The sequence below is a fragment of the Alnus glutinosa genome, chromosome 12, assembly GCF_958979055.1.
Source record: "Alnus glutinosa chromosome 12, dhAlnGlut1.1, whole genome shotgun sequence".
NCBI classification, from domain to species: Eukaryota; Viridiplantae; Streptophyta; class Magnoliopsida; order Fagales; family Betulaceae; genus Alnus; species Alnus glutinosa.
In genome coordinates, this window is record NC_084897.1 from 1,853,752 (window position 1) to 1,878,083 (window position 24,332).

The 24,332-nt window shown below is 36.6% G+C and overlaps 2 protein-coding genes across 3 annotated transcripts; one reads left to right on the forward strand and one right to left on the reverse strand.

Moving 5' to 3' along the window:
* Positions 1-1,062: 1,062 nt before the first annotated feature.
* LOC133851213 (DNA mismatch repair protein MSH6) lies at positions 1,063-12,801 on the forward strand. Its single transcript, XM_062287543.1, has 21 exons — positions 1,063-2,222; positions 2,816-2,912; positions 3,275-3,377; positions 3,469-3,522; positions 3,629-3,703; positions 3,846-3,914; positions 4,034-4,117; positions 4,662-4,856; positions 5,381-5,931; positions 6,015-6,144; positions 6,692-6,783; positions 6,900-7,078; positions 7,165-7,367; positions 7,471-7,572; positions 8,158-8,320; positions 8,626-8,915; positions 8,996-9,133; positions 11,049-11,128; positions 11,269-11,368; positions 11,616-11,745; positions 12,092-12,801. The coding sequence occupies exons 1-21, from the start codon at positions 1,316-1,318 to the stop codon at positions 12,340-12,342; spliced, it is 3,993 nt and encodes a 1,330-aa protein (XP_062143527.1). The 5' UTR covers positions 1,063-1,315; the 3' UTR covers positions 12,343-12,801.
* Positions 12,198-15,555, reverse strand: LOC133851214 (uncharacterized). 2 transcript variants are annotated; one of them, XM_062287545.1, is made up of 7 exons: positions 15,299-15,555; positions 15,116-15,187; positions 14,624-14,691; positions 14,260-14,398; positions 13,487-13,567; positions 13,302-13,397; positions 12,198-13,198 (listed from the first exon to the last, which is right to left on the reverse strand). In XM_062287545.1, the coding sequence occupies exons 1-7, from the start codon at positions 15,431-15,433 to the stop codon at positions 13,127-13,129; spliced, it is 663 nt and encodes a 220-aa protein (XP_062143529.1). In that variant the 5' UTR covers positions 15,434-15,555; the 3' UTR covers positions 12,198-13,126. The 2 variants fall into 2 exon arrangements, with proteins under 2 accessions (XP_062143529.1, XP_062143528.1); XM_062287544.1 differs by having other exon boundaries at positions 14,260-14,401.
* Between the last annotated feature and the right edge of the window lie 8,777 nt (positions 15,556-24,332).

Consider the following 24,332-nt stretch of genomic DNA (forward strand, 5'->3'; position numbering starts at 1 on the left):
ACATATATTTCTCATATGTTAAGTGACATATGACAATTTTATAAATTGTGTTGAAAAAACTCTTTACAACCAAATTTTGGATAAAAACTTTGTTTTAAACATGTAGTGTTGCGTTACTCGACAAATAAATGTGTCATTTCGGGTTTAGAAAGTCAACAAGTTTAGCTAATCGTGTTGGGTTTAAGTTGACGGGTCAACTCGAACCTAACATACCAATTGTGACGTCCTACATCGCATGAGAATGAGGATATGCTTATATGTATAAATCACCCTTCTTGACGCAACGCCTTTTAAAGTCATGATGGCTATAAATCTATCAGAATTCCTTAGTTTAGCGTGCTTCTGCGATAATAGTACTAAGATGGGTAACATCCAGGGAAGTCTAGTTTGGGAGAGCTAAAAGTCAATAATATTATGTCACTGAGATGAATCATTACAAATTGTATTAGAGCTATTGCACAGCCTAAGATAAGGACAGCGTGCATAAGTTCACGAGGGTTGCCAGCAGGCATATGCTGGAACGCTAAGAATAGGATGATCCCATAAGGGTGCAATGACATTGGGTGAGGTAATTATGACGTCCCATATCGCATAAGAATGTGAATGTGCTTATGTATATAAGACATTATTCTTAACACAACGCGTTTTAATGCCGTGATGACCATAAACATATTGAAACTTCGTAATTAAACGTGCTTCTACGAGAATAATACCTAGATGAGTGATCTTCTAAAAAGTTTGGTTTGAGGGAGCAAAAAACGGACAATATTGTATATTTGGGGTGGGTCGTTACACCAACCTGTTTTGTCGGCCCTAGTCCGAAATGCTCATCTTTTCCACCACGTGTACTTATTTATTTTATTTTATTTTGATTTTGTGTACTTAATTCTGAACAGTTCATATTTGCTCATAAATAAAAAAGTATGGGAAATTTTTAATGAAAGTAATGAACAATGTTTTGTTATTTATTTCCATGATGATGATCGGTCATAATTTAGTGGAGAAAGTGGCATGAGGAGGTGGCCACTTTATCGTACGGGGAACTCATTTTTTATGGTCCATTCCATTGAAAGGCAATTAATCTTTAAACATAGAGACGCACAAAGCTCACGCTTCCACAAGATTCCCGCCAAACCACATTTCCAGACCCGAAACCCTTTCCCGGGAATTTCCCCTGCATTTCCCGCCATCCCCACACTCTCTATCCCACATACAGAGCTCTGTGTCCTTCACACCTTTTCCATCTCTCTCTCTCTCTCTCTCTCTCTCTCTCTCTCTCACGCGCGCACACACTCACAGAGATTGGTTTACATCAATGGCACCGGCACGGCGCCAGAGCAGTGGCCGATCGCCACTCGTCAATCCGCAGCGCCAAATTACTTCTTTCTTCTCCAAAACGACGTCGTCTCCTTCTCCGATTCTCCCCAAGCAAAGCCCTAAAACTGTTTCCGATTCCGTCCCTAAAAACCCTAAATGCAATCCCAATCCTAGTCCAAGCTCGAGCCCTGGCCCCACCACCCCTTCCCCTCTCCAATCCAAGTCCAAGAAGCCCCTCTTGGTCATCGGCTCATCTCCGTCGACTCCCGACGAGAAGAGATCCTACGGCGAGGATAGTGTGGGAAGGAGGGTCAAGATCTTTTGGCCGTTGGATAAGGTCTGGTACGAAGGTTCTGTGAAATCCTTCGACAAGGATGCTAACAAGCATTTGGTTCAGTACGATGACGCCGAGGAGGAGTTGTTGGATTTAGAGAAGGAGAAGATTGAATGGGTCGACAAGAGCGGGAAGAAGAAATTGAAGCGGTTGCGAAGGGGTTCTTCGGATTCTAAGGACGGCGAGGAGGTAGAGATCGTTAAGGAGGAGGAGTGTGTTGAGGAGTTCAGGCGGCCGCGGCGGAGAGGTGGGAAGGTTGTGGTTGAGGACGAGGAGGTGGAGAGTGATGGTGGTGGCGTTGATGGTCATGATGATTCTAGCGATGAGGATTGGGGGAAGAATGTGGAGGAAGAGGTGGTTGAGGATGGTGAGGATGATATGGATTTGGAGGAGGAGGAGGATGAAGGAGTGAAGGCCTCGAAAGGAAAGCGCGATGGCTTGAAGAAGCGGAAGGTGAGCGAGGGAGAAAAATTGGGTTCTGCTAAGAAGAGCAAGAATGGTAGTGGCGGTGGTGGTGGGGGTGTGGGTAAGGGAGGTTTGAAGGTTTCTTCGGTGGAGCCTGCTGGTAATGGTGAGAATATGTAATGGGGTTTCGGTTTTGGGTGTGTTCTTGTTGATTTGTGTATGGAGACAAGAAAAATGTCGGATAAAAGAAATATGTAGGAAAAGTATTTGCTATGTTTCATATATTTGTGTATCTTTTCGAAGAATTCATACTTCATATGTGAGGGGTTTTCTATGGACCTCTTTGTTTCTGGGATTCGGGTGTTTCTATGATCATGACTGCTCTTACAATTGCAATCTCGTGAATTGAACCATATTTTTTGAATTGGGTTTTTCTGTAAATGTGGAGATTTTAAGCTAAAGAGTATTGCTCTGTGTTTTATGGTCATATTAGAATAGAAAAGGATCCATTGGAGAAGGAGGATTGATTTGTAATTAGAAATAGTATGTGATCGTATTCACTGAATTCTTAAACTTTATCCCATGACTCCTTATGGTCTCCTTTCTCTATCGCTTTTTAGTTAAAAGAAAGGATTGCTCTTCTAATTTTGCTTATTCTGGTTCTGATGTCTGCTTTGGCCATGAAACTCACAATTTCAGGTGCAGATATTTGAGCTTTATATCTTATTGGGTACTGATACTGAAGTTCTTTTTCTGTAGGTGGGAAGGCATCTAACGACCTTGGTAATGCCCTAATGGGTGATGCTTCAGAAAGGTTTGGTATGCGTGAAGCTCTAAAGTTTCGCTTCCTTGGGGAGTGAGTTCTCGTTATACCTTTGTAGTTCTTCGTTTCCAGTTCTCTTTCGTTCTATAACTGTAATTAGTTGCTGTTGTGAAGGACTGGCAGAGTCATGATTGCTTCTCTGTCAGTGGCAGCCTATGTACACTCTCATTAGTCATTAGGTAATGCGATACTGTAAAATGTACCTCTTTCTACTTGTTCATCCATGTATGGCATGGATGAAGCGTTATTATTGGACAATTGGACTGCTTTTAAGTGAGAAGGAACTTGGCGTTATTAAGCACAGATTTATATTTAAAGCTTTTATGGCATTTTAGCTAGTAATCTTGATAACTTTACCTATTTGTATATGCTGAAATTGTCTAGTCTTGATACAGAGAACGCAGGGATGCAAAAAGAAGACGTCCTGGGGAAGCAAATTATGATCCGAGGACACTTTACTTGCCTCCTGATTTTCTAAAGAGTTTATCAGGTGGTCAGGTAATTGCTTTTAGAGAATAAGTGATTTGAAAGTCTTTATGCGTTTTTCATTTTGTTTGTTTTTAATCTAGATGCCTCTTTTATTATGCAGAGACAATGGTGGGAGTTTAAGTCAAAGCATATGGACAAGGTTTTGTTTTTCAAGGTATAGATGTAGTTAACATTCCCTAAATAAAGCTAGATACTGTTATCCAAGTAATCATTGTCATTACTGTAGTCAAGTTATAATCATTTGATCTTTGTTGTAGCAGATGGGCAAATTTTATGAACTTTTTGAAATGGATGCACATATTGGATCAAAAGAGCTTGACTTGCAATATATGAAGGTATTAATTGGATTGAGTGCATTCAACTTTAATTATCTTTGACTGTTCACTCTTGGATAGCATTTGATGTCTGTTTGAGTATATCCATGTTGTTTCCCGGTTGTCTTTTCAAGTTAATATTGACAGCTACTTGCATTTGTAGGGAGAACAACCACATTGTGGATTCCCAGAAAAGAACTTCTCAATGAATGTGGAAAAATTGGCTAGAAAGGTTGGCTCATTCTGTCAGTTGGTTTTCTCTTTAATGAGTTGATTATATTTGGATTTCTTTGATGACCCCATTTTGTACCCTGAAGAGGAAATTGAACGTAAGCTGCCTTGACAGAGCAGGGTTATCGAGTTCTTGTTGTAGAGCAGACAGAAACCCCTGAACAGCTAGAGCTTCGTCGCAAAGAGAAAGGTTCCAAGGATAAGGTCTGTTTACCCAAAGACTCAATGTCAATCATCACTTTTATCTATTTTAGAAGTAATTCATTTTCCTGAAATTCGTTACTGTGTAGGTATGGTTTTGTTTTAATATTATTGTGTATTATAATTAAAATTCTGATTCCTAGAGGTCTAATTGTTATTTCTAATCTAGGAAGTTCTTCCAGTCCAAAGATAGATTAGATGATTAATTTATTAAATTTACATGTGACGTCTGTCTAGATGGCATTAATGGAAAGTTTGAATTTACTTTGTGATGGTTTTAATCATACTATCCTTCTGGATTGTTTTTCAGTAGTAAAATGGTTTTTGGTTACTGATATTGATTGAAGAATTATTATGGGTAGAAAGTATGACAAGATTTTATGCATGGTCGATTCACCATCTCTTTTCTACACTGTCTGATTGTTTATCATAATTATTTTCTTAGTTTGGCGTCTATCTTGAAATTCTATGGTGGATTTTTGAACAGGGGGAGAACAGAAAGAAAGATAAAGTTCAGTGTTTTTGACATTCTTCTCTGTGTTGATAGGTTGTGAAACGTGAAATATGTGCGGTGGTTTCCAAAGGAACACTAACTGAGGGAGAGATGCTGTCAGCAAATCCTGATGCTTCTTACGTAATGGCAGTAGCTGAAGGCTGTAAGAGATTGGTGAACCAAAAGGCAGACCGCATTTTTGGTGTTTGTGTAGTTGATGTTGCTACCAGCAGGGTTATTCTTGGTCAGGTGTGAGTCTAGTAGAATGTTCAACTGCTATCACATGCATCTCTACTGTTCTAAGGCGTAACATGTGTGTGATTGTACACTATGGACGTAGCAGACTAATGTGATTTGGCTGATGCTCTTGTTCTCTACACTGGGTTGGATTGATTAGTTGTCAAATGAGAGCTGGTTTCATGTAGCTGGTCCTTTCTTTTATCTTCTCCCTTTTGGATTAGGTTCCAGTGTGGGTTATGGGTTGGGGGCTGCATGTCATTTTTAATAAAAGGTCTTATGGACTGATTGTTAGTTGTTTATGTGTGTTTATTCTGCTGTTAACTATTGGCTGAGATGGGTGGCCGTTGCATTCCCTTTTGCAAATTTAAGTTGTTTGTGGACTGGTAAGATCACAAGAATATTGTCTTTACATGTAATGGGCAATGTTTTGTAGTTTTCTGTACATGTATAACATTTCCCGTTAGTTACTCTATTAAATCACATTTTTGTGCGAATACGTGTTATTTGACTGAGTATGTTCCTCTGTTTACCAGTTTGGGGATGATACGGAGTGCACTGCCTTGTGCTGTCTCTTGTCTGAGCTAAGGCCGGTGGAAATTGTAAAACCTGCCAAACAGCTCAGCCCTGAAACAGAGAGAGTATTGCTGAGACATACAAGAAATCCTTTAGTGAATGAGTTAGTTCCACTCTTGGAATTCTGGGAAGCAGAGAAAACTGTACATGAAGTCAAAAGCATCTACAGCCATATTGTTCAAGATTCAGTTTCTGGATCTTTAAATGAAGCAAATTTGCATTGCATTAATTCTCACATTGAGGAAAATGGGCTGGGCTACCTACCAGATGTTCTTTCAGAGCTAGTGAAGGCAGGCGAGAATGGCAGCTTTGCACTTTCAGCTCTTGGGGGCACCCTTTTCTATCTTAAGCAGGCTTTCCTGGATGAGACATTACTTCGTTTTGCAAAGTTTGAGCTACTTCCATGCTCTGGTTTCGGCAATATTGTCTCAAAACCATACATGGTTCTTGATGCAGCTGCCCTGGAGAATCTTGAGATTTTTGAGAATAGCAGAAATGGAGACTCGTCAGGGTAACCTTCCTGTGTGTTCATATTTATCTCTTGTTTATTGTCTTTTGACATTACTCTGATGTCTTTGCCCTGCCTTTTTGAAGGACGCTCTATTCCCAATTGAACCATTGTGTGACAGCATTTGGGAAGAGGTTGCTGAAAACATGGTTGGCAAGACCTTTATATCATCCAGAGTCAATTAGGGAACGCCAGGATGCTGTTTCAGGTTTACGGGTGAGGTCCACATTGATATTCTTACTCATTATATTTCATTATTCTTAATTCCTTAAGGGTTCTGAATATGCAACATGCCTTAAGGTATAGCAAAATTATGTGGTGTTTATGATCTTATAAATTTCATTGTCAGAATGTATATTACCAACCATCGTTTTTAGTTTCAAAACTCATGGACTTCTTAAATAGAGTAGAAACTGGATTGTTAATCATGTTTCTCAGTCCACTAAATGAAGAAGGCTCTCTCATTTGTTCTAATGTTTCACAACCTAACACTGCCTTTGTGGAGGGAGTTTTCTAGAGGTCAGTAGTTTGCATGGTAACCATCAATTTACAAGTCCAAGTCAGAGTGTGAACCTTTTGCTCTTTCACTTGTTCTTTCTCAATAATAGTATTTATTTTTAAGATGACCTGCACAGACTCATTAAATTGTTACTGTTACACATCATACTACACTTGTATGAGGCTGGGCATGAACATGACGGCAAGATTTTTAGCAGTGTTTTTGCTGCTATACAAACATTTTTATATATACTTCGTTTTTCAGGGAGCTAATCTAGCTTTTGCACTTGAATTTCGAAAAGCATTGTCCAGGCTCCCCGACATGGAGCGGTTGCTTGCACGTGTTTTTGCTATCAGGTAAATCCAGTCTGCCTAGGTGCGCATGTTTGTATTAACTAGATTATATACCATATAGATGATTTACTGATGGTTAGGTTGTAAGATTTTTGTTCACTGACATTAACTTAATGCAGTGAAGCAAATGGAAGGAATGCCAACAAAGTGATTCTATATGAGGATGCAGCAAAAAAGCAGCTCCAAGAGTTTATCTCAGCTCTACGTGGTTGTGAATTGACGGCCCAAGCATGTTCTTCGCTTGGTGTTATTTTGGAAAGTGTTGAATCTAGAGTGCTTCATCATTTGTTAACACCTGGTACGGTTTGCTTTGATGATTTTTTTTTTTTTTTTAATCTTTTTGGAAGAATCTAGTTTGGTGTCTTATTTTTCATATGTATGCAGGTAATGGTTTCCCTGATATCAATTCAGTTATAAATCATTTCAAGGGTGCCTTTGATTGGGTGGAAGCCAATAATTCTGGACGTATAATCCCCCATGAAGGAGTTGATGCAGAGTATGACTCTTCCTGTAAAAAAGTTAAGGAGGTTGAATTTAGTTTAACAAAACACCTCAAGGAACAGCGTAAACTACTTGGAGATGCATCTGTAAGAACTTTCTATAAATAGTTTGGTGTTTGAAGCTTGAGTAGTCTACTTTGTTTATTTTCCAAATAAATAACTAACTTCTTTTTTCCAATTATCTGTTAAGATTACATATGTCACAGTTGGAAAAGAGGCATACCTCTTAGAAGTACCAGAAAGTTTGCGTGGGAGCATTCCTCGTGATTATGAGTTACGATCATCTAAAAAGGTAAGCGCAAAAGGTGTGGTGAATGAAGTAGCCTTAGCGGTTTTTATTTTTGCTTCCTGACTTGAACAAATTTTGGATACCTGGGCTAAGCTCATTTATCTTAATTGCAATTTGACTCTGAATTTTAATGTGATAATGCAAATGAAGTAAGCTCTATCATGTTGAATAACATGGCATGGTTATTTGTAATACCAGTATTTATGATTCTTTTGGGGGTAGTTCGGCCACCCCAAACTGGCCTTGGGGGTGGCCGGCCACCTCCATATTTTTTTTTAGTTTTTTTTTCTTTGATTTTTAAATTGTTTTATTTTTTATTATTTTTTTAATTGAAAATATAACACGTGGCAAGGGTATTATAGGAATATTTCGACAAATGGGGTTTTCTTAGCACTTTTTGGTAGTTTGGGGGCTATAGTGCTAGGGTTGGTAGTTTAGGGGGCTACTTAAAAAACTGCTGGTAGTTTAGGGGGCTTAAATGTAGTTTTCCCTTAAAATTATTTCTAATGTTTGCCTCATTTAGCAGTACTTCATTTTGGAATTTATATCCTTCACTATTGTTCTTACTTCTTTGCCCGGCAATTTCAGGGCTTCTTCAGGTATTGGACTCCAAATATCAAGAAGTTGGTGGGAGAGCTCTCGCAAGCTGAATCTGAAAAGGAATCCTCACTGAAAAGCATTTTGCAGAGGTTAATTGGACATTTCTGTGAACATCATGATAAGTGGAGACAGTTGGTTTCTGCTACTGCAGGTATCTCTTTCTCTCTCTCTCTCACGCATGCTAGCATGATTATGCATATGAGAAGAATGGGATATGTCATGTGCCTCATTTTGGGTATCAATGGTAGATTTTCAGATCATAATATATAAATGTCAGCCTTTATATTAGTCCAAATTAAATTTTATGTCTTGGAGACTTCTTTTGTTACTCTTAGAAGTTATTTGAAAGATATTGTAAGAGTTCAACACCTTGAAATATAAAAACAATACTCTCTAGTAGTCTACATGGTATAAATTATGCTCATTTTGTATGGCTGAAATTGGCACATGTTGCAGAGCTGGATGTTTTGATCAGTCTAGCAATTGCAAGTGACTATTATGAAGGGCCAACATGCCGGCCAAGTATATTAGGCTCATCAAATCCAGATGAAGTTCCATGCCTTTCCGCGAAAAATTTGGGACATCCTGTTCTTAGAAGTGATTCTTTAGGCAAGGGTACATTTGTCCCCAACGACGTTTCGATTGGCGGTTCTGATCATGCCAGTTTCATCCTTCTCACTGGTCCTAACATGGGTGGAAAATCAACTCTTCTTCGCCAAGTTTGCTTGGCTGTAATTTTGGCCCAGGTAAGGTTTCTTTGGTTTTTGTTTACACAACTTTGCAAGTTTTATTATCTTTACTAGGTTTCACCTTTGGTTCTTCACAGGTAGGAGCGGATGTTCCTGCAGAAAGCTTTGAGCTGTCATCTGTGGACCGAATATTTGTTCGAATGGGTGCCAAAGATCATATAATGGCAGGCCAAAGTACATTTTTAACAGAACTTTCAGAAACTGCATTAATGCTGGTGAGATTTCTCAGTAGATCAAAGGATTTTCATTACAGAATATTGTTATTCGCTGTGCAAGTATATAGATTATGTGCAGAATCGTAGATAAAAAAAATTTCAGTATGTAAAAATTGATTAATTTGTCCATGTAGCTTACTTCTGACAACAATTTATTAGATCTCAACTGTCAAAAGACAAACCAGTTGTTGATTTTCTTTTATGCACATGAATGTGTTTTTTTTTTTTTTTTTTTTTTTAGTCTAGACATAAATTTTCTCCTCTGTTACTTCTTTCCTTGAGTCATGCTAAACATTTCTGTCAAAGAAATAATAAACCTGATTCTCCTTGCAAGTCCTTTGAGTATCTCATGATACGAACCCACTAATAATAAAACATAGAAAAGGGTAAATCGACTACTTCAAGAGAGCCGTGATCTCCAATGGCTACTTCGAGTGAGTCTTGACCTCAAAAACACAGAAAACTGTATTCTAAAACAATAATCAACTCCTACTTTTCTAATTGATAGCTCCCCTTTAAATAGAGAAACAATATATTACAATTTACATAATAGACTAATTAGGTCTTGACTTCTAAGACTATGACAAATGTAATAAGGAAGGATTCTAACTCTTTATTGGACTATAAAATCTACAGAGATATACTCCTTATTGGACTCTAGCACGATATGGGAAATATAAAATAATTATGATCATATCATTCCTTTTCCCTAATAATTTCCTTGTCCCCAAGGAGAAATTCTAAAACTAAACTACTAGACAATGAAAATCAAATAACAATAATAAATACTAAAAAGAAATATCATAGTAAACGAAGTCTCAACTTTATCCTGGTGCATGTCAGAGACTTTTCTTGTAGTTATTGGGATTGTGGGATCTTATTTCCCCATCAAATTTTTTTTTTTTGAACCAAAGCCAAAACAAAAGCTCTCTTCTTTATCTCTCTCACACCACAGTGAACACAAGTGACTCCCAGAGGCATGGAGGCGCCACGTGGGTTGATGATGGCGTGTTTGAAAGGTTGGGTCCGGTGCTTTTTAAATTTGCGGCTGGGGTGGGCTGATCTGCCGCCGGTCAGCGGTGGTTTGGTGGGATGCCGGCACGGATGGATTTTTGTTGCTTCAACAATTCTTTTCTTCTTTATTGTGACGGTGGCAGCCAGTGGGGTAGGTGTAGATTGGCTTGCTGGAGAGGGGAGTGGTGGAGACAAACTTTTAATTTCTTTTTCATATGCTCCATCTTTTTGGTGAATATTTTATTTCAAGCGAAGAATTCTGACCGCATCTTTTCTAGTCTTGTTACTTTGCACTCAAGAAAATTTGGAAAGACATGGTAATGGGCATGGATTGGTAATTGTTGTTGAACAATCAACCTTGCTTTGATACCACTTGATACCAACACACTAATAACAAAACATAGAAAATGATAAATCGGCTCCTTTGAGAGAGCCGCGATCTCCAATGACTACTTCGAGGGAGCCTTGACCTCCAAAACACAAAAAACTGTATTTTAAAACAATAATCAATTCCTACTTTTCTTATTGATAGCTCCTTTTTAAATAGAGAAACAATATATTACGGTTTTCATAATAGACTAATTAGGTCTTGACTTCTAAGACTATGACAAATGTAATAAGGAAGGAATCTAACTCTTTATTGGACTATAAAATCTACGGAGATATTCTCCTTATTGGACTCTAGCACGACATGGGAAATATCAAATAATTATAATCATATCATATCATCTCATCTCATGAGATGTTTCTTCTTACACGAAAAGATTCAGTATGGTTTGATCCACTATTTTTTCAAACTTTTGAAGACTTGTTTACCGAAGTAAATTTTCATTATGAATGCAGATGAATTTGAGTGAAAAGTTTTCGTGACATTGATATATTTTTTTTATGGTTAATGCAGTCTTCAGCAACACGTAATTCACTAGTGGCACTGGATGAACTTGGACGTGGGACATCAACTTCAGATGGACAAGCCATTGCGTATGTATCAGTCATGGAAGATATCAAAACATGATTTTGCCTTCAATGAATTCATTATTAGTGATCAGTTCTGGACAAATTTTCACTCTGTTGTATCTGGTTGAACTTAATTTCTACTTTGGATTTCCTATCCTTGGCAGTGAATCAGTTCTTCAACATTTTGTCCACAAGGTGCAGTGTCGAGGAATGTTTTCTACTCACTATCACCGATTAGCTGTAGACTATCAGAAAGATCCCAAGGTATACCTCTGTTTGTTTTTTTGTCATGTCTTTTCTCTCCTTTCGGTGAAGGGGGGGTGCACTTTGAAGTGAAATCCACTAGCACTGTTTATTGGCAACATGATTGCGATATATACTAGCATCATACTTTATATTAGATTTGTCATGGTTTTAAAATTTTTCATATGGGCAGTGATATTGACACCCTACCAATAGCCACAATTTTTTTACCATTTTGCATGATACGTTTTTCTTCATGTTTGTACAGGTTTCACTCTGCCATATGGCATGCCGAGTTGGAAATAGAGTTGGAGATGTGGAAGAAGTTACATTTCTTTACAGGTTGACACCCGGTGAATGCCCTAAAAGCTATGGTGTCAATGTTGCGTGGTTAGCTGGTAAGACTGTTTTCTGTGCTATTACCTCTTTCTTGAGGATCTTTTCTCAAGAACCAAAAAGAGTAGTGTAGCCAAAATGCGACCCTGGCCTCAAATTTTGCATTTACTCTTTTTAAAGTAAATTATGGTTTGAACTTTAAGTTGGGGGACTTATTAGGTAGACATGGTACAACTCAGCATTTTATAATGTTTGTCGTTGGTGTCTAAAAATTAAAATTTGCGCATAAAATGCTAATACCTGCAAATGATCAGTTTTTGTGTATGATGAATTTGCCTAATAATCACTACTTTATTAGTCGATAGTTAGCACTGCTTTTAGGTGAACTGTTACTATTGTTTATTTCAGGACTTCCTGATTCCGTACTTCAAAATGCTGCCGCTAAGTCGAGAGAATTTGAGGGTGCATATGGTAAACACTGGAAGAAATTTGAAGATGGCTTGTCTAATCAAAGTTTGGTTGACGAAATGGTAGAATTTGTCCAAAAGTTTATGGATATTGCAGCAAATTTGAGTTGGCACAAGTCTCCTGAGAGCATTGGCACTAGCTCCCTGACTGAACTTCAACATAGAGCACAAATACTCCTACAGAAAATTTGAACTGATTGAAAATATTGCCTTGTGAGACTTGGTGGCCCTTCAGCAGTTAATTATGTATATTCAGAATCTACCTTGGACGGTACCAAGTCATTGCCAATTTTGTTGGAGCACTGCTTTCATACTTCAAAATCACCTGATGTGATGTGAGGCAAATCTCTGCCTGTGCTTGATAGAACATGTGAGATAGAATCGGACGATTCGAACGACTCAAGTCTAACCCGATTTCCGCCAGACTTTCTGGTAAGTTGGACACACCAACATTTTTGTATAGAAATTATGTGAGAAAATTTCGAAGCAAGCTTAGTTGTTTATGCCTGAAATGGAAGGAAAGTGGTGTTCCTGCTGTAAACAACAGTTGAATGTCAGTGTCAATGTAGTGGGTTCAACTTTTAGCCAACAAACCAAAAGGTTGTTGGCATTTTGCTCATTTATTTAGGACTTGGGTTGCTTGTTTTTGAAGTGAATATATATAGGTAAAAGTTAGGTCGTTAATCCAACTGGCCAGTGTAGCTGTTGCAATGTTTCCATCTTTTAGTGTTTTATTTTAATCTTTGGGTAAATCTTTGGGTGGGTGGTGGGTGGGGCAGAAGAAATCTGTTATATACCGAACTTGATAGTGCAAACAGGGATCTACTCTACCTGAATATCTAGAAAGAATGCTTTTTTTTTTTTTTTTTCCTTTTTCATTTGTAAACCCCCCAAAAATGGAGTTTTGACAAAGTGAGCAATGATATAATGCCCTGATACAATTCAACCAACGAAAGATCATAAATAAAGAGCAGCATTAGACTGCATGATGCTGCTGTTCGTCTTCTTCGCCGTCTCCCTCGAAGTTTGAGGTGTCATCATCGGTATCCTGTCAAATGGAAAAATGTTTCCATTGTCATATATATAAGCTTCATTTAGGGTTCCTAAGAAATTGAAATTTGTTTGATTTACAAATGAGAAAAGGAACTAACCTCATACTGACTCCGGAGGCTATTATGAATGGCTGTGATTGTCCGCATCAATATCAACATTGGGAGAATAATTCCACTAGCCCTTAGAATAAGTACCTGTAAATTACAACATGATCAGTTTAAATGACTCAGAAACTGGAATTTCAGTTCAGATGGCCCCGGAGGGAAGAAAATGGGCTACTTACAGTAAGAAGTGTGAAGGGGTAATCTTCCGTTCCACCACTAAGCACAGCAAAGAGATGTCTCACTAGCAAGATTACTGTAAACTGCAAATTAAATCAACAACTAATCATACCTAATTCTATGTAAAGTAGCATCACTAATACAACAACTACAAATGTGATTTTCAATGTGCTTTTTACTTTATGGGAAAAAAAAGAAAAAGAAAAAGAGGGTTCATTTGTCCAAATAGGTGCTCGGACAAGTACAACTTATTTGGCGCCTCTTACAATTACCGGGGATCTCGGTCTCTAAAATAGGTCAAACTTTTAAAATAGTCTATTTTTTTTTTAATTTGCATAGACACTTAAGCATAGTAAATACAGAAAGGGTAATACTATTTAATAGACTGTCATATAACTGAGATGATATGAAAGTAAAAATTAATTAATTAATTTTTTTTTTGTTTTACAAGTACGGATTTAATGGCTGAATCTTATATTTTAATCTATCAAATAAAATGCTGCAGAGGAGAATACGTCTAATGTCTAATTATTGTATTTACATTAATGTACCAACAAGCTACAACTACCCAAGTGGCTGCCTCATAGTCAATGTATTATGTATATACCTACAACTGGCCTTGGAAATGGTCAACGAAATACGCAGTACATATTTTGGTAAGTCTAGTTCAGCATGTGTACGTTTAGAATAATTAATTAAATATAAATTAAGAAGAAAGGCAAACAAGAGGCCAGTTGTCACCCCCATAATCCTATCCAATGGGGTCAAAACTTACAATCAGCGCCAACGTTCGACAGCAAGACGCGCCTCTGTTTTCCCCGGACGTGCACTCCGAGTACTCGCTCACGGCCGCCAACCTTGGGCTTATTTCCTCCGCCTCCTCTTCCTCTCTTCTTGGAATTTGCAGGCTCTCTCTGCTTCAATTTACACGTGAATTAATTCTTAATCAAGAGGTGAACAATCAGTTGTAAAGTGCGTTTAAGGGCTTGCTTCAATTATAAACTACGTAAACATAGGTGGGTGCCTTTTACTATTATTGAAGCGAGAGCCAAAATTCTAATGCCATGCAGTGAGTCGAGTCGACGCAGCCTCTGTTTTCACTTTTTAGATTGGTGCAAATAATGAAGAGGGAAAAGTACCTAATTGTTACCCCTGCATCAATCAGCTGAGACTTCTTTGAAGGTGCCGTGTATCCTGGTTCATATTGCTGCACAAATTCGTAGTTTCATTATCATTAGTTACACCTAATTAACCTTGAAAGAAACAGAGAAAAGCATGTTATTTCATCTGATTAAAGTCCTCGAGCAAGAATATCATTAAAAAAATTAGTACTATATTAAGGATATCATTAAGAAAAAAAATCAAAACCAATTGTAGGATTCCAAATTTCATTAATATAAGAAAGAGAGAGCCAAGAGAAAGATTACTTAGCAAAAGACAAATTTAAGACACCCAGAATCCGAAAAAAAAAAAAAAAAAAAAACAGAGGACGACGCAAAGTAGTAGACCCAGTTTGAATTACAAGAACAAGAACTCATAAACACATATCCGAACGATTCATTTAACAAAAAAAATCCAAAAAATAAAAGAACCCAGAAATCAATTCCAATTTGAATAAGAGAAATTCAAACCTGGAGACATATTTCACAGGTTGTGCTCCCCTTCTCGTTGCACCACCTCTGTATGCAATCTCTGTGTGCAAACTGGAAAGGAAGATAACAAAAACAGTGAAATTTAGTGGAAACAACTTGGAAATCAGAAACAAGACAGACCCATATCAAGAAGAAAAAAAATTAAAAAGCTTTTTCTTTTACCTTAACGGTTCCTGAACAAGCACAAGGAGCTTCCAAGCTCTTACAGCTCTCTAATTCTTCTTCGTGACAAATTCTACAGTATGAAATTGCATAATTTGATTTCAAATCATCCACAAACAACACAACATCTCCCATTTTTTTTCACAACGCTCTTCTCTCTCTCTCTCTCTCTCTGTTAATTCAAAAAAATTCTCTGTTTATTTCTTTTTCTGTCTCTCTCTTTCTCTCTTTCTCTGTGTCCTAGTGTCTCCTTCCATAGAGTCTGCACTTTAAATAAAAGGAGGTGAACCTGGAGTTACAAAACTGCCCTTGTATTTTTCGAATGTGTTTGAATATTCACTTGTTTTTATTTTATTTTAATTTAATTTAAATTTTTTGGACGGGCATTGAGGTGTCCAGATCAAGACGCGCTTTGAAGAGACCTCGAACATGAAGAAGTCATTGACAATTTCACGCAATGAATACGGCAATGAGAATTATTGCGAAGGGTCAAACAAGCTAAGCTCGAATGTTCCTTACAATAATATATTTAATAATTTTTTTATTATTTTTAAGAATTTCATGTATTTTAATATCTTTTTGGACAAAAGGTTTTTTTTTTTTTTTTTAAATTAATTTTTCCAATTCACTCTATTAAATTGACATATATTTTTAAAACATGTGAGAGTGTGTTGCGTGTGTTTTTTTACTTAATTTTCTACAAAATCAAAAGGGTTTAAAAACTCTTGCCCTTGGTCGGACCATATGAGAAATACACTTGCTAGTATTATAATTGTTGATATAGTGACGTCACACGTGAAATGTTCGATGTCGAAAATTTGCAAAAAGGCTAAGAGTTAGAGTGGTACGCCAGTGGTGCATGCTACTTTTACACATTTTCTTGCTTACAGTTTGTTTATAGACTTTCGCTAATTTAAGCATCAGAGGTGGTTCTACAATTACTATTGGCATGTCACTCTAACCCTTTTCCATTTTTGTAGGTCTCCGACATCGGACAACCGACATGCATGACCGATGTATCAACAATCCTATTACAATATATATATATACCTTTCGTTTTCATTGATTGTTGGAAGAAATGGGAGTATGAGGCTTTTAATTTTAAATTTTCTCCAATCTATCTTCTTCTCATTTAAAACATCCATTCCTTGCAGCTAGGAATTGAGCATTTTTTCCATGAAGGATGCATTTCCAACCGTGATAGTGATCTCAAACATGATTGATTTTGGTGTAGATCTCATGAAAAAATTGCATTACGAAAATTACATACATTGATGAATTTGACATGAAAATAAAATATATATATATATATATACATATATTCAAATTGAGTTAAAAGAAATGTTTCTAATATATTCTTTCAAATTTATATGTGTCTTTAGAGCATGTGATGCTAACATATACATTTTCACGCTGATCTGCTGGGAAGTGCCAGGCACAAGTCAACTTGTGTCGGATCTTGCATTCTCTCATATAATCTTAAAATGCATGTGATAATCATATGCTTTAAAGACACATATTAGTTTAATAAACTAATTGAAAGAATTTATTTCAAACTGATTTATAGAAAAACTCTGTAAAAAAAAATAATAATAATAAGATTAGAAAGGGTTTTAAAACCAGAAAACTAATTTCTCTAAAAACCTTTAATAAACAATTCAAAACACAATACTTTTTAAACACAAATTCCATAAAAACACTTATCACTTTTATACCACATTGAAACACCTTTTTAAACTCAAAAAATTAAAAAAAAAAAAAAATCATTATAAAACAAAAGCGTAAAATAAATAATCATGATTATAATGTCAATAGCCGCTCCCTTATGCGTATTAAATTATTTTGTTGGTGCAGATGATCACGGACAGAGGGGGCAATGTTGTCTTATACTGTTATTCCATGACACACAGATAGAACATCATCGGATTCATGAAAGAAATGGAAAATTTGCATTATTTAATTTGTGATGCCCTTTTCTTGTCCCTCCACGCCCATTTCAAAATCCTCCCCTTCCAGGTTTGAATCTGGACCCTCTGATCCCCAATTTAACGGCTCCAATCATTTGGACCACCTCAAAATTTAAATTTAAGGGACCCTTTAATTTTAAACCAAAAAACAAGAAAGAAACGCGGTCACCGAAATGTATGAGCAGCTGTGATTTAGTGGGCCCTTTTGGACGCTCGATGATGTCGTGTTCCTTTCTTTTTCAAAGCCTTGATATTTTAATTCTTATTTTTTCAAAAAGAAATTCCTAATTTTTATTAGAAAACTAATATATCTTTTGGTGTATGGGCTTTGCTGACATTTGTGCTTATCCCTTTCTCGGTCTTATCGTCTATCTAAGAACTTGGATCATCTAATTCACAGATTTTTTCCTCTTTAATCCATCTATACAATTATTACGTGGATTTTTTTTTTTTAAAAAAAAAAAAAAATCAATAACAGATTAACAGTATCACATCAACAAAGCGAGATAAAAGTATAATATATAACATCACCTTTTTAAAAATAAAAAATAAAAATTATTTACTCATTTTTCTAAATGCTTAAGAAACACGTAATAATTTTATAAATAATTAAAAAAAAAAAAAAATTAAGAAAAAAAAAAATCAGACCCAATTTAAAGAAAAAAAACTCTATCCTTATCTGATTATGTGCGATATATCCTCTAGATATGGAGATCACAGAAATGGCACCAAAGGGATTGAAAACTTGAAATTATTTGAAGGTTTGAGCAAGTTGGTGGGGGGGTGGGGTGGGCGTGGGGACAATGATGTTTACACGAAGAAGAAGCTGATATTAGCCGCCCCGCTCACGACTTGCCCAACCTATGGCTGTTCACGACGTCTTTGATGGAAATTGAGATATTTAATTGAAGATAATTAATTAAGCTGCTTAACAATCTCATTAAGTTGAGATTAAGCTAACATGCAAAATTGTTGGAGCAATTTATATATATGGGTATATAATTTTATGATATCTAAACCCATGTGTATACTTTGCACGAGTTCCACGTCCTTTTATGGGACCTCACCTCATACAGGGGTGGAGCCGGCCGTTGTTATGGGGTGGGGCCAATTTTTTTTATTTTTTTATTTTTTTATTCTTATATTAAGATAGGGAAATCAAAGTATAAACGAAAAATATATTATATTTAAATATTAAATTAATATATATATATATAATGAAAAATAAATCAAAACTCAAATACTTTTCAAGTAGATAAAAACTTTTTAGATGTGTTGTTTTTGTTCAATCACAAATTTATTTAATATTTTAACACTTACGTTATGTAAAATTTTTAATCAAAATGAGAATTTTAGAGCGAGGGTTTGAATTTATGACATGCTCTGATTTCATATTAAATTATTAATTACTCAAAAAACTTAAACTTAAAAAATTATTATTATTTAATTAATGTTTAAACAGTTTTAGCAATGACAGAATATAAGTACCTAAATACTTGTTTGGCAAATGAAAGTCAAAATGCTAAAACCCTTTCTCACATGCCTATTTGATTGGGAAAATAAAAACACATGAAGTTATGAAGATGTATATAGTTCACTCAGATGCAAATTTCTCTCCATTTCTAGGAGATTTTGTCATACTGTGCAGATTTATTATTTATTCAGCAAAATAATGATGAAATGAAAAGAAAGAGCAAAGCATGAGACAATAGTAATTGAGAGAGAGAAGACGGACAAGCTCACAAAGATTTGTTTTTTTATCCCTTTCAGTCGTTGCTGCATCATTTAACTGTCTCTTTTTAACTTTAAAAAACAAATTGTATTTTTCAAATTTAAAAAACGATGTGTTTTGAGCTTTATTAAAGCTGTGCATTTTGACAAAAAAAATAAAATAGTCATTTTCTTCCTTCTTCTACCTTTCTTTTGACCTACTCCTTAACCCTAAACACATAAACAGAAACAGATAGCTGGAAGGGGAAAAAAAAGAGACAGAGAGAAAACAAATTTGCAAGGTGAGGGGGTGTAGGGACAAAAACAATTTGGGTAGGGTCCAACTAGGCTTAAAATAATATTTAACTTTTTTAAAAAAAATATAACCGTCCTGTCGCCTCTCTCTCTAAAAAACTAGAGTCTCTCTCTCTTAAAAAGTCTCTCTTCGTCTGTAGCCTTTCTTGCCCGGGGGAGGCTTCATGCCTTCCCCCCGGTTGCTGTTTTCTTCCTCTTAGCCTTTTGGGCTAAGGGGGTTTTGTTTCCTCCATGGTTTTCTAATGGAGGCTAGAAGTCCCCCAACCATTAGGGTTGTGTGGTGGTTTTTGTCCCCCCGGTTTAGGTCCGGTGGTAGTAGTGCCCCTTCTAATCCTTTTGGACTATGAAGGTTTTGGTTTTGTTTGTTTTTTCGCTGTTTTATGACAGGAAAACACCTAGTGCGGTGCAGGAGGAGTGGTGTTCTTCTAGTGGCGTCGGTGGCAGCGTTGGCCGTTCCTCAACGTTTTAAGCATGCTGCGAGGTCAGATCTGTGTTAATCCGCTGTCCTCTGATCGTCATGCGCCTCTCAGCTTATGTCGCCGGGGTCTTCTGGTCTTGCTACTGTTTTCTATGGCCGGAAAGATGGTTAGTGTTCGGCGCGTAGCCCTTACGTGCTAGGTTTTATTGTCATTATGAGGCGCGCATGAGGGCCATGCTCCGTTCCTTTTGCCGTTGTGTTCGGTGGCGTCCAGTGGATTTTGGTGGTTGATGTTGGTGGGGTGTCTTCTAGGAGGCGTTCTTCTGGTTGTTGATTTGTTTTGGGTGTTTTTCCTGTTTGTTGTTGTATTGGTCTGAGCTTGGCTCAGTTTGGGGTACACACCTTAATGGTGTTGTTCTATGTACACCAGTTTGGTGGTGATTTGTACTTTTTCTGAATGATTAATGAAAGTTTAACTTTCCCTCAAAAAAAAAAAAATTAAAAAAAATTAAAAAAAATTCATAGGAGTTGGGGTTGTAGCGGATCATGGTTTTCAGTTATTTGCTGTTTGAGTTGCTAGTAATTTAGATGAAAATTATGAAAAAATCCATATGAAACCCATCGGTCCAAATAGGTGGTTGAGCAGCCTAAAATTTATTTGGACAGATGAATTTTATATGGGCTGTCTCACAATTATTGGAGATCTCTATCCGGTTGTAACGGTACTTCAAATTGGGTTAGAGATTTTGTTTTTTTTTTAGTTCAGTCTATTAACTTGATATTTGTCTTTAGAGCACGTGATTCTCATATGTAGAAGCGGAACTATAATTTTTTGTGTGGGGAGCCAAAAATTAGTTTTAGAGGCTACTTCATATGTGTTGAGATTTTTGTAGAAATATGATATTGACCTAATTAGAAATATACATGATAAATATATTATATTTTTCATATATTCTAATAATATGAAAATACAAATTTTGTTAAAAGACTTCAAAAGAATTTATTTTTGGAGGACAAAAAATATAAAAATTTTAAAAAACTTTGGGGGCAGCCATATAAAATGTAGTTTTGCCCCTATCAAATACACAGAACATATGCTAATTTATATTAAAAATGTAGGTAAAAATCACGTGCTTTAAAGACATATGTTAGTCCCAATGGTATTATCTATTATTTTCGTCAAGCAAATCCATACTAATGAATCGGTTGAAGGTTTGAAGGAGGGAAAAAAAAAAATATTGTGTTCCAGAAAATATAAGAAATACTATAATTATGGTATGCTTCATGTCCCCTCTGATTTATTGAATGCAAGAGTATAGAATGCTCCAATCTTGGTGATCATGACAGAAATTCAAAATTAAATTAAGGTTTCTGAACATCAAGATCCTCCTTTAACTTAAAATAAAATAAAAATAGAAACATTTATGATCCAAAAATTTTCAGATAGTTAAAAAAAATAAAGAAACACAATTGAAAATTTAATATGATAGGTATTTCCTAAAATATTTTACTCGAATTTCAGAGAATTTGAATAAGAAGTGAAACGGGGAACCCCTAATCATGAGGTGTTCGGACAATTAAGAATGCGAGGCCTATCTGCCAAGGCAACTTAGGCCCGGGTCTCCTCTCTCATTTTTTTTCCGAATTTCTTGAAATCTCAATTCAAACTTATAATATGATTAGGAGTGGAGTCTACAGAGTGGTTGCAGAGTTGCCTTTGCTTCAAAGTTCATGTAATAAGGGATTCTAAACCTTGTCAAAGGGGTTTAGAGAAGCTGGCCCATGATTTGGTTAAAAGATTTATATTTTAAGATGCATTGGCCCAATATCATTCGGTTTATATCGGGTCCAGTCTTGGGTCCCTACCCACTCCTAGCTAAACAAGAAATAAAATAAATTTAGTCGAAGAAAATTCTTTTACATCAATCTATTAAATTTAACCTTACTTACAAATAAAAAATTAAAAGAAAAAAAAAAAAGTTGTGACCCACGGACGACGGCCGTGGGTCAGCAGACCCAGCCGTGGCGTTTGTTTTTCCTGTGCAAGATTTATTTCTTTTCAAGCTTCTCGTCTCCATTAATATTGATCGACAAAAGGGACACGGCATCCACGCCGTTCCAACTTCCACTTCAAAACAAATATGTTCTAGCGTTGACATGGCGCATGCGTATGTTCAGTTCTGATAAAGTGGACGGTGGGTGATTGGCAGCTTGAACGAGGTTTCCATAACCGACCACTGTTGATGCTGGAGTTGAAGTGGTCGGTTAAGGTACACGTATACAGGGCGTTGAACTTCACTATTTGTACGTGACTCGAAATCCATCAATTATATATGAAAATGGAAAATGCTTGCTTTTTTTTTTTTTTTCAAATGATGTGTCGTAGGACGGGGACAGATTTTTCAAAATAGTAGATCTCGTTCATGATTGATACATTATTTAAGAATAAACATTCAAATTTTTTTTTGATAAGCAAAGTACTTCTCTTTGAAAATTGCATCAGAAGTGCCGCAAAGCAGCGAAGAAAGATAACGTGAATTTTTTGTGGTTGGGTCTAGTGACCTACGATAGGTCAGTGACCAACTAGACAATCTAGACCTACGGATTACAAAGTGGGTGGGTTAGATCAACTCATACCATTTAGAGTGTATTTTAAAAATTTCACATCTCTCCGTTAGGATTTAATATAAAATCTGAACGGATGAGAAACATTGCAAAAAAATAAAGTAAAAGTTCAATTCACTAAATTGAAATATTTTGAATTTTAAGAGAACATTGGAAAAAAGAAAAAAAGAGAAAAAAAAAGAGGAGGGGGGATAACATTCTTTCCCCTTATAATTATTAGCGGTCATAATATTTAAGTTTACCGATTGTGTGACTTAGTCCTACGAGCTACGCAAAGAAGATAAACTAAGTAAAAGGGTTCAAAGGTTCAATGCAATTTAGATATGTTTTACATTGTTTTTCTAATGCTCTTCCACTCCTTAATATCCTAAAACAAGCCACGATAACAAGTTCAATACCTCATTTTTTTATACGCATTTGAACAAGGAAAATAAAATCCCAAACCACTCCTTAATATCCTAAACCAAGCTACTCACTAGTCTTGTCCTAACGACCAGCATGCATAGAATCTAATGCATCATTAAGTCACGGCCACAACCTGCTCATAACCTGTAATTCGGTGCCAATGTGCCACTGCTAATCATGACTATACCTAGTTAGCAGACGGCACTTGGCCAAAGCCATACCCTATTATTGAACACTCTGCACAAGGAGAAGACACATGATCATTTTAGGTACAAATGATCATGTGTCTTCTAATATGGTGCGTTTGGGTATTGAATTTTGAGAATTAGAATTGAATTCTAATTCTATTTACAAATATCGAGGTAAAAAATTGTGTTTGGATGTTGAATTTTGAGATTGAAAAATATTATATTTTAATGGTAAAAAATGATTGGAAGTTTAAAAAGTTGTGTATAATGATTGGTATTTTGAAAAGTTGTGTAAAATAATAATTTAAATAATAATAATTTATTATATATTGATTATTTAATTAAAAAATAAATAAATATTTTTTTAAAAAAAAAAAAAAAAAAAACTGATGCGGGGGTGGCCGGGGGAGGCCGTGCGGCCACCCCCAAGGGTCGGGGGTGACCGCGCGGCCACCCCCGCTGGCCTGGGGAGGCCCGCGCGGCCACCCTTGCTGGCCGGGGGAGGCCTGCGCGGCCACCCCCGCTGGCCGGGGGAGGCCCGCACGGCCACCCCCGCTGGCCGGGGGAGGCCCGCACGGCCACCCCCGCTGTTCGGGGGTGACCGCGCGGCCACCCCCGCTGGTTGGGGGTGGCTGCCAACCGGCAGCCACCCCTATTGTTTTTAATTAATTTCTTTTATTTTATTTTTATTTAAATTTGTATTATTTTATTATTTATATGTGGGACCCACGCGCTTTTTGGGAGACAGTTTGTCCTGCGCGTGGGGCCCAGCCAGTACTCAAATTATCAGCTTAAAATTCAAACAAAATTCGGGTCAAATTCGGGTATTCGGGCGGGTGGGCGGGTTTTAGAAAAAATCCGAGTGGAATAATTATTCCACTCGGTTGCCAAACACATATAATGATTCTCTCTACAATTTTCCTAGCTCTCTTTCTTAGAGCAATTTCACCCTTTACCCTAATCCCTTGCTAACTTAATCATCAAAGGTCACCTTCCGCTTACATCCTCTACACGTCTCCGATCGTTTGAATCTCCTTTGCATGCATCCGTTGGCCGAGTTCAAATTGTGTAATCAACTCATCAATGTTTAAAGGGTTTTTTTTTTTTTTTTTTTTTTTTTTTTTTTTTTTTTTTTAACTTTATTTTTTGTTAAAAAAAAAAAATGTAATTAGGGACAGTTTGGAAACTAGAAGCCAATGGAGTTGAGTTTCGTCCTCGATAAAAGTAGAAAGTTACCACCTAAGGTTGCTATTGGATTTCTCACCGTAGAAGTTAAAGTGTCATGTTCTCCGTAGATGCTTATGGCCCACTCAACTAGGCCCATCATAGAAAGTAAGAAAAATTATAATTTAGCCTCTAAACTACCGGTCGTTTTATGGATAGTTTCTTGAGCATTAACGTTTGGA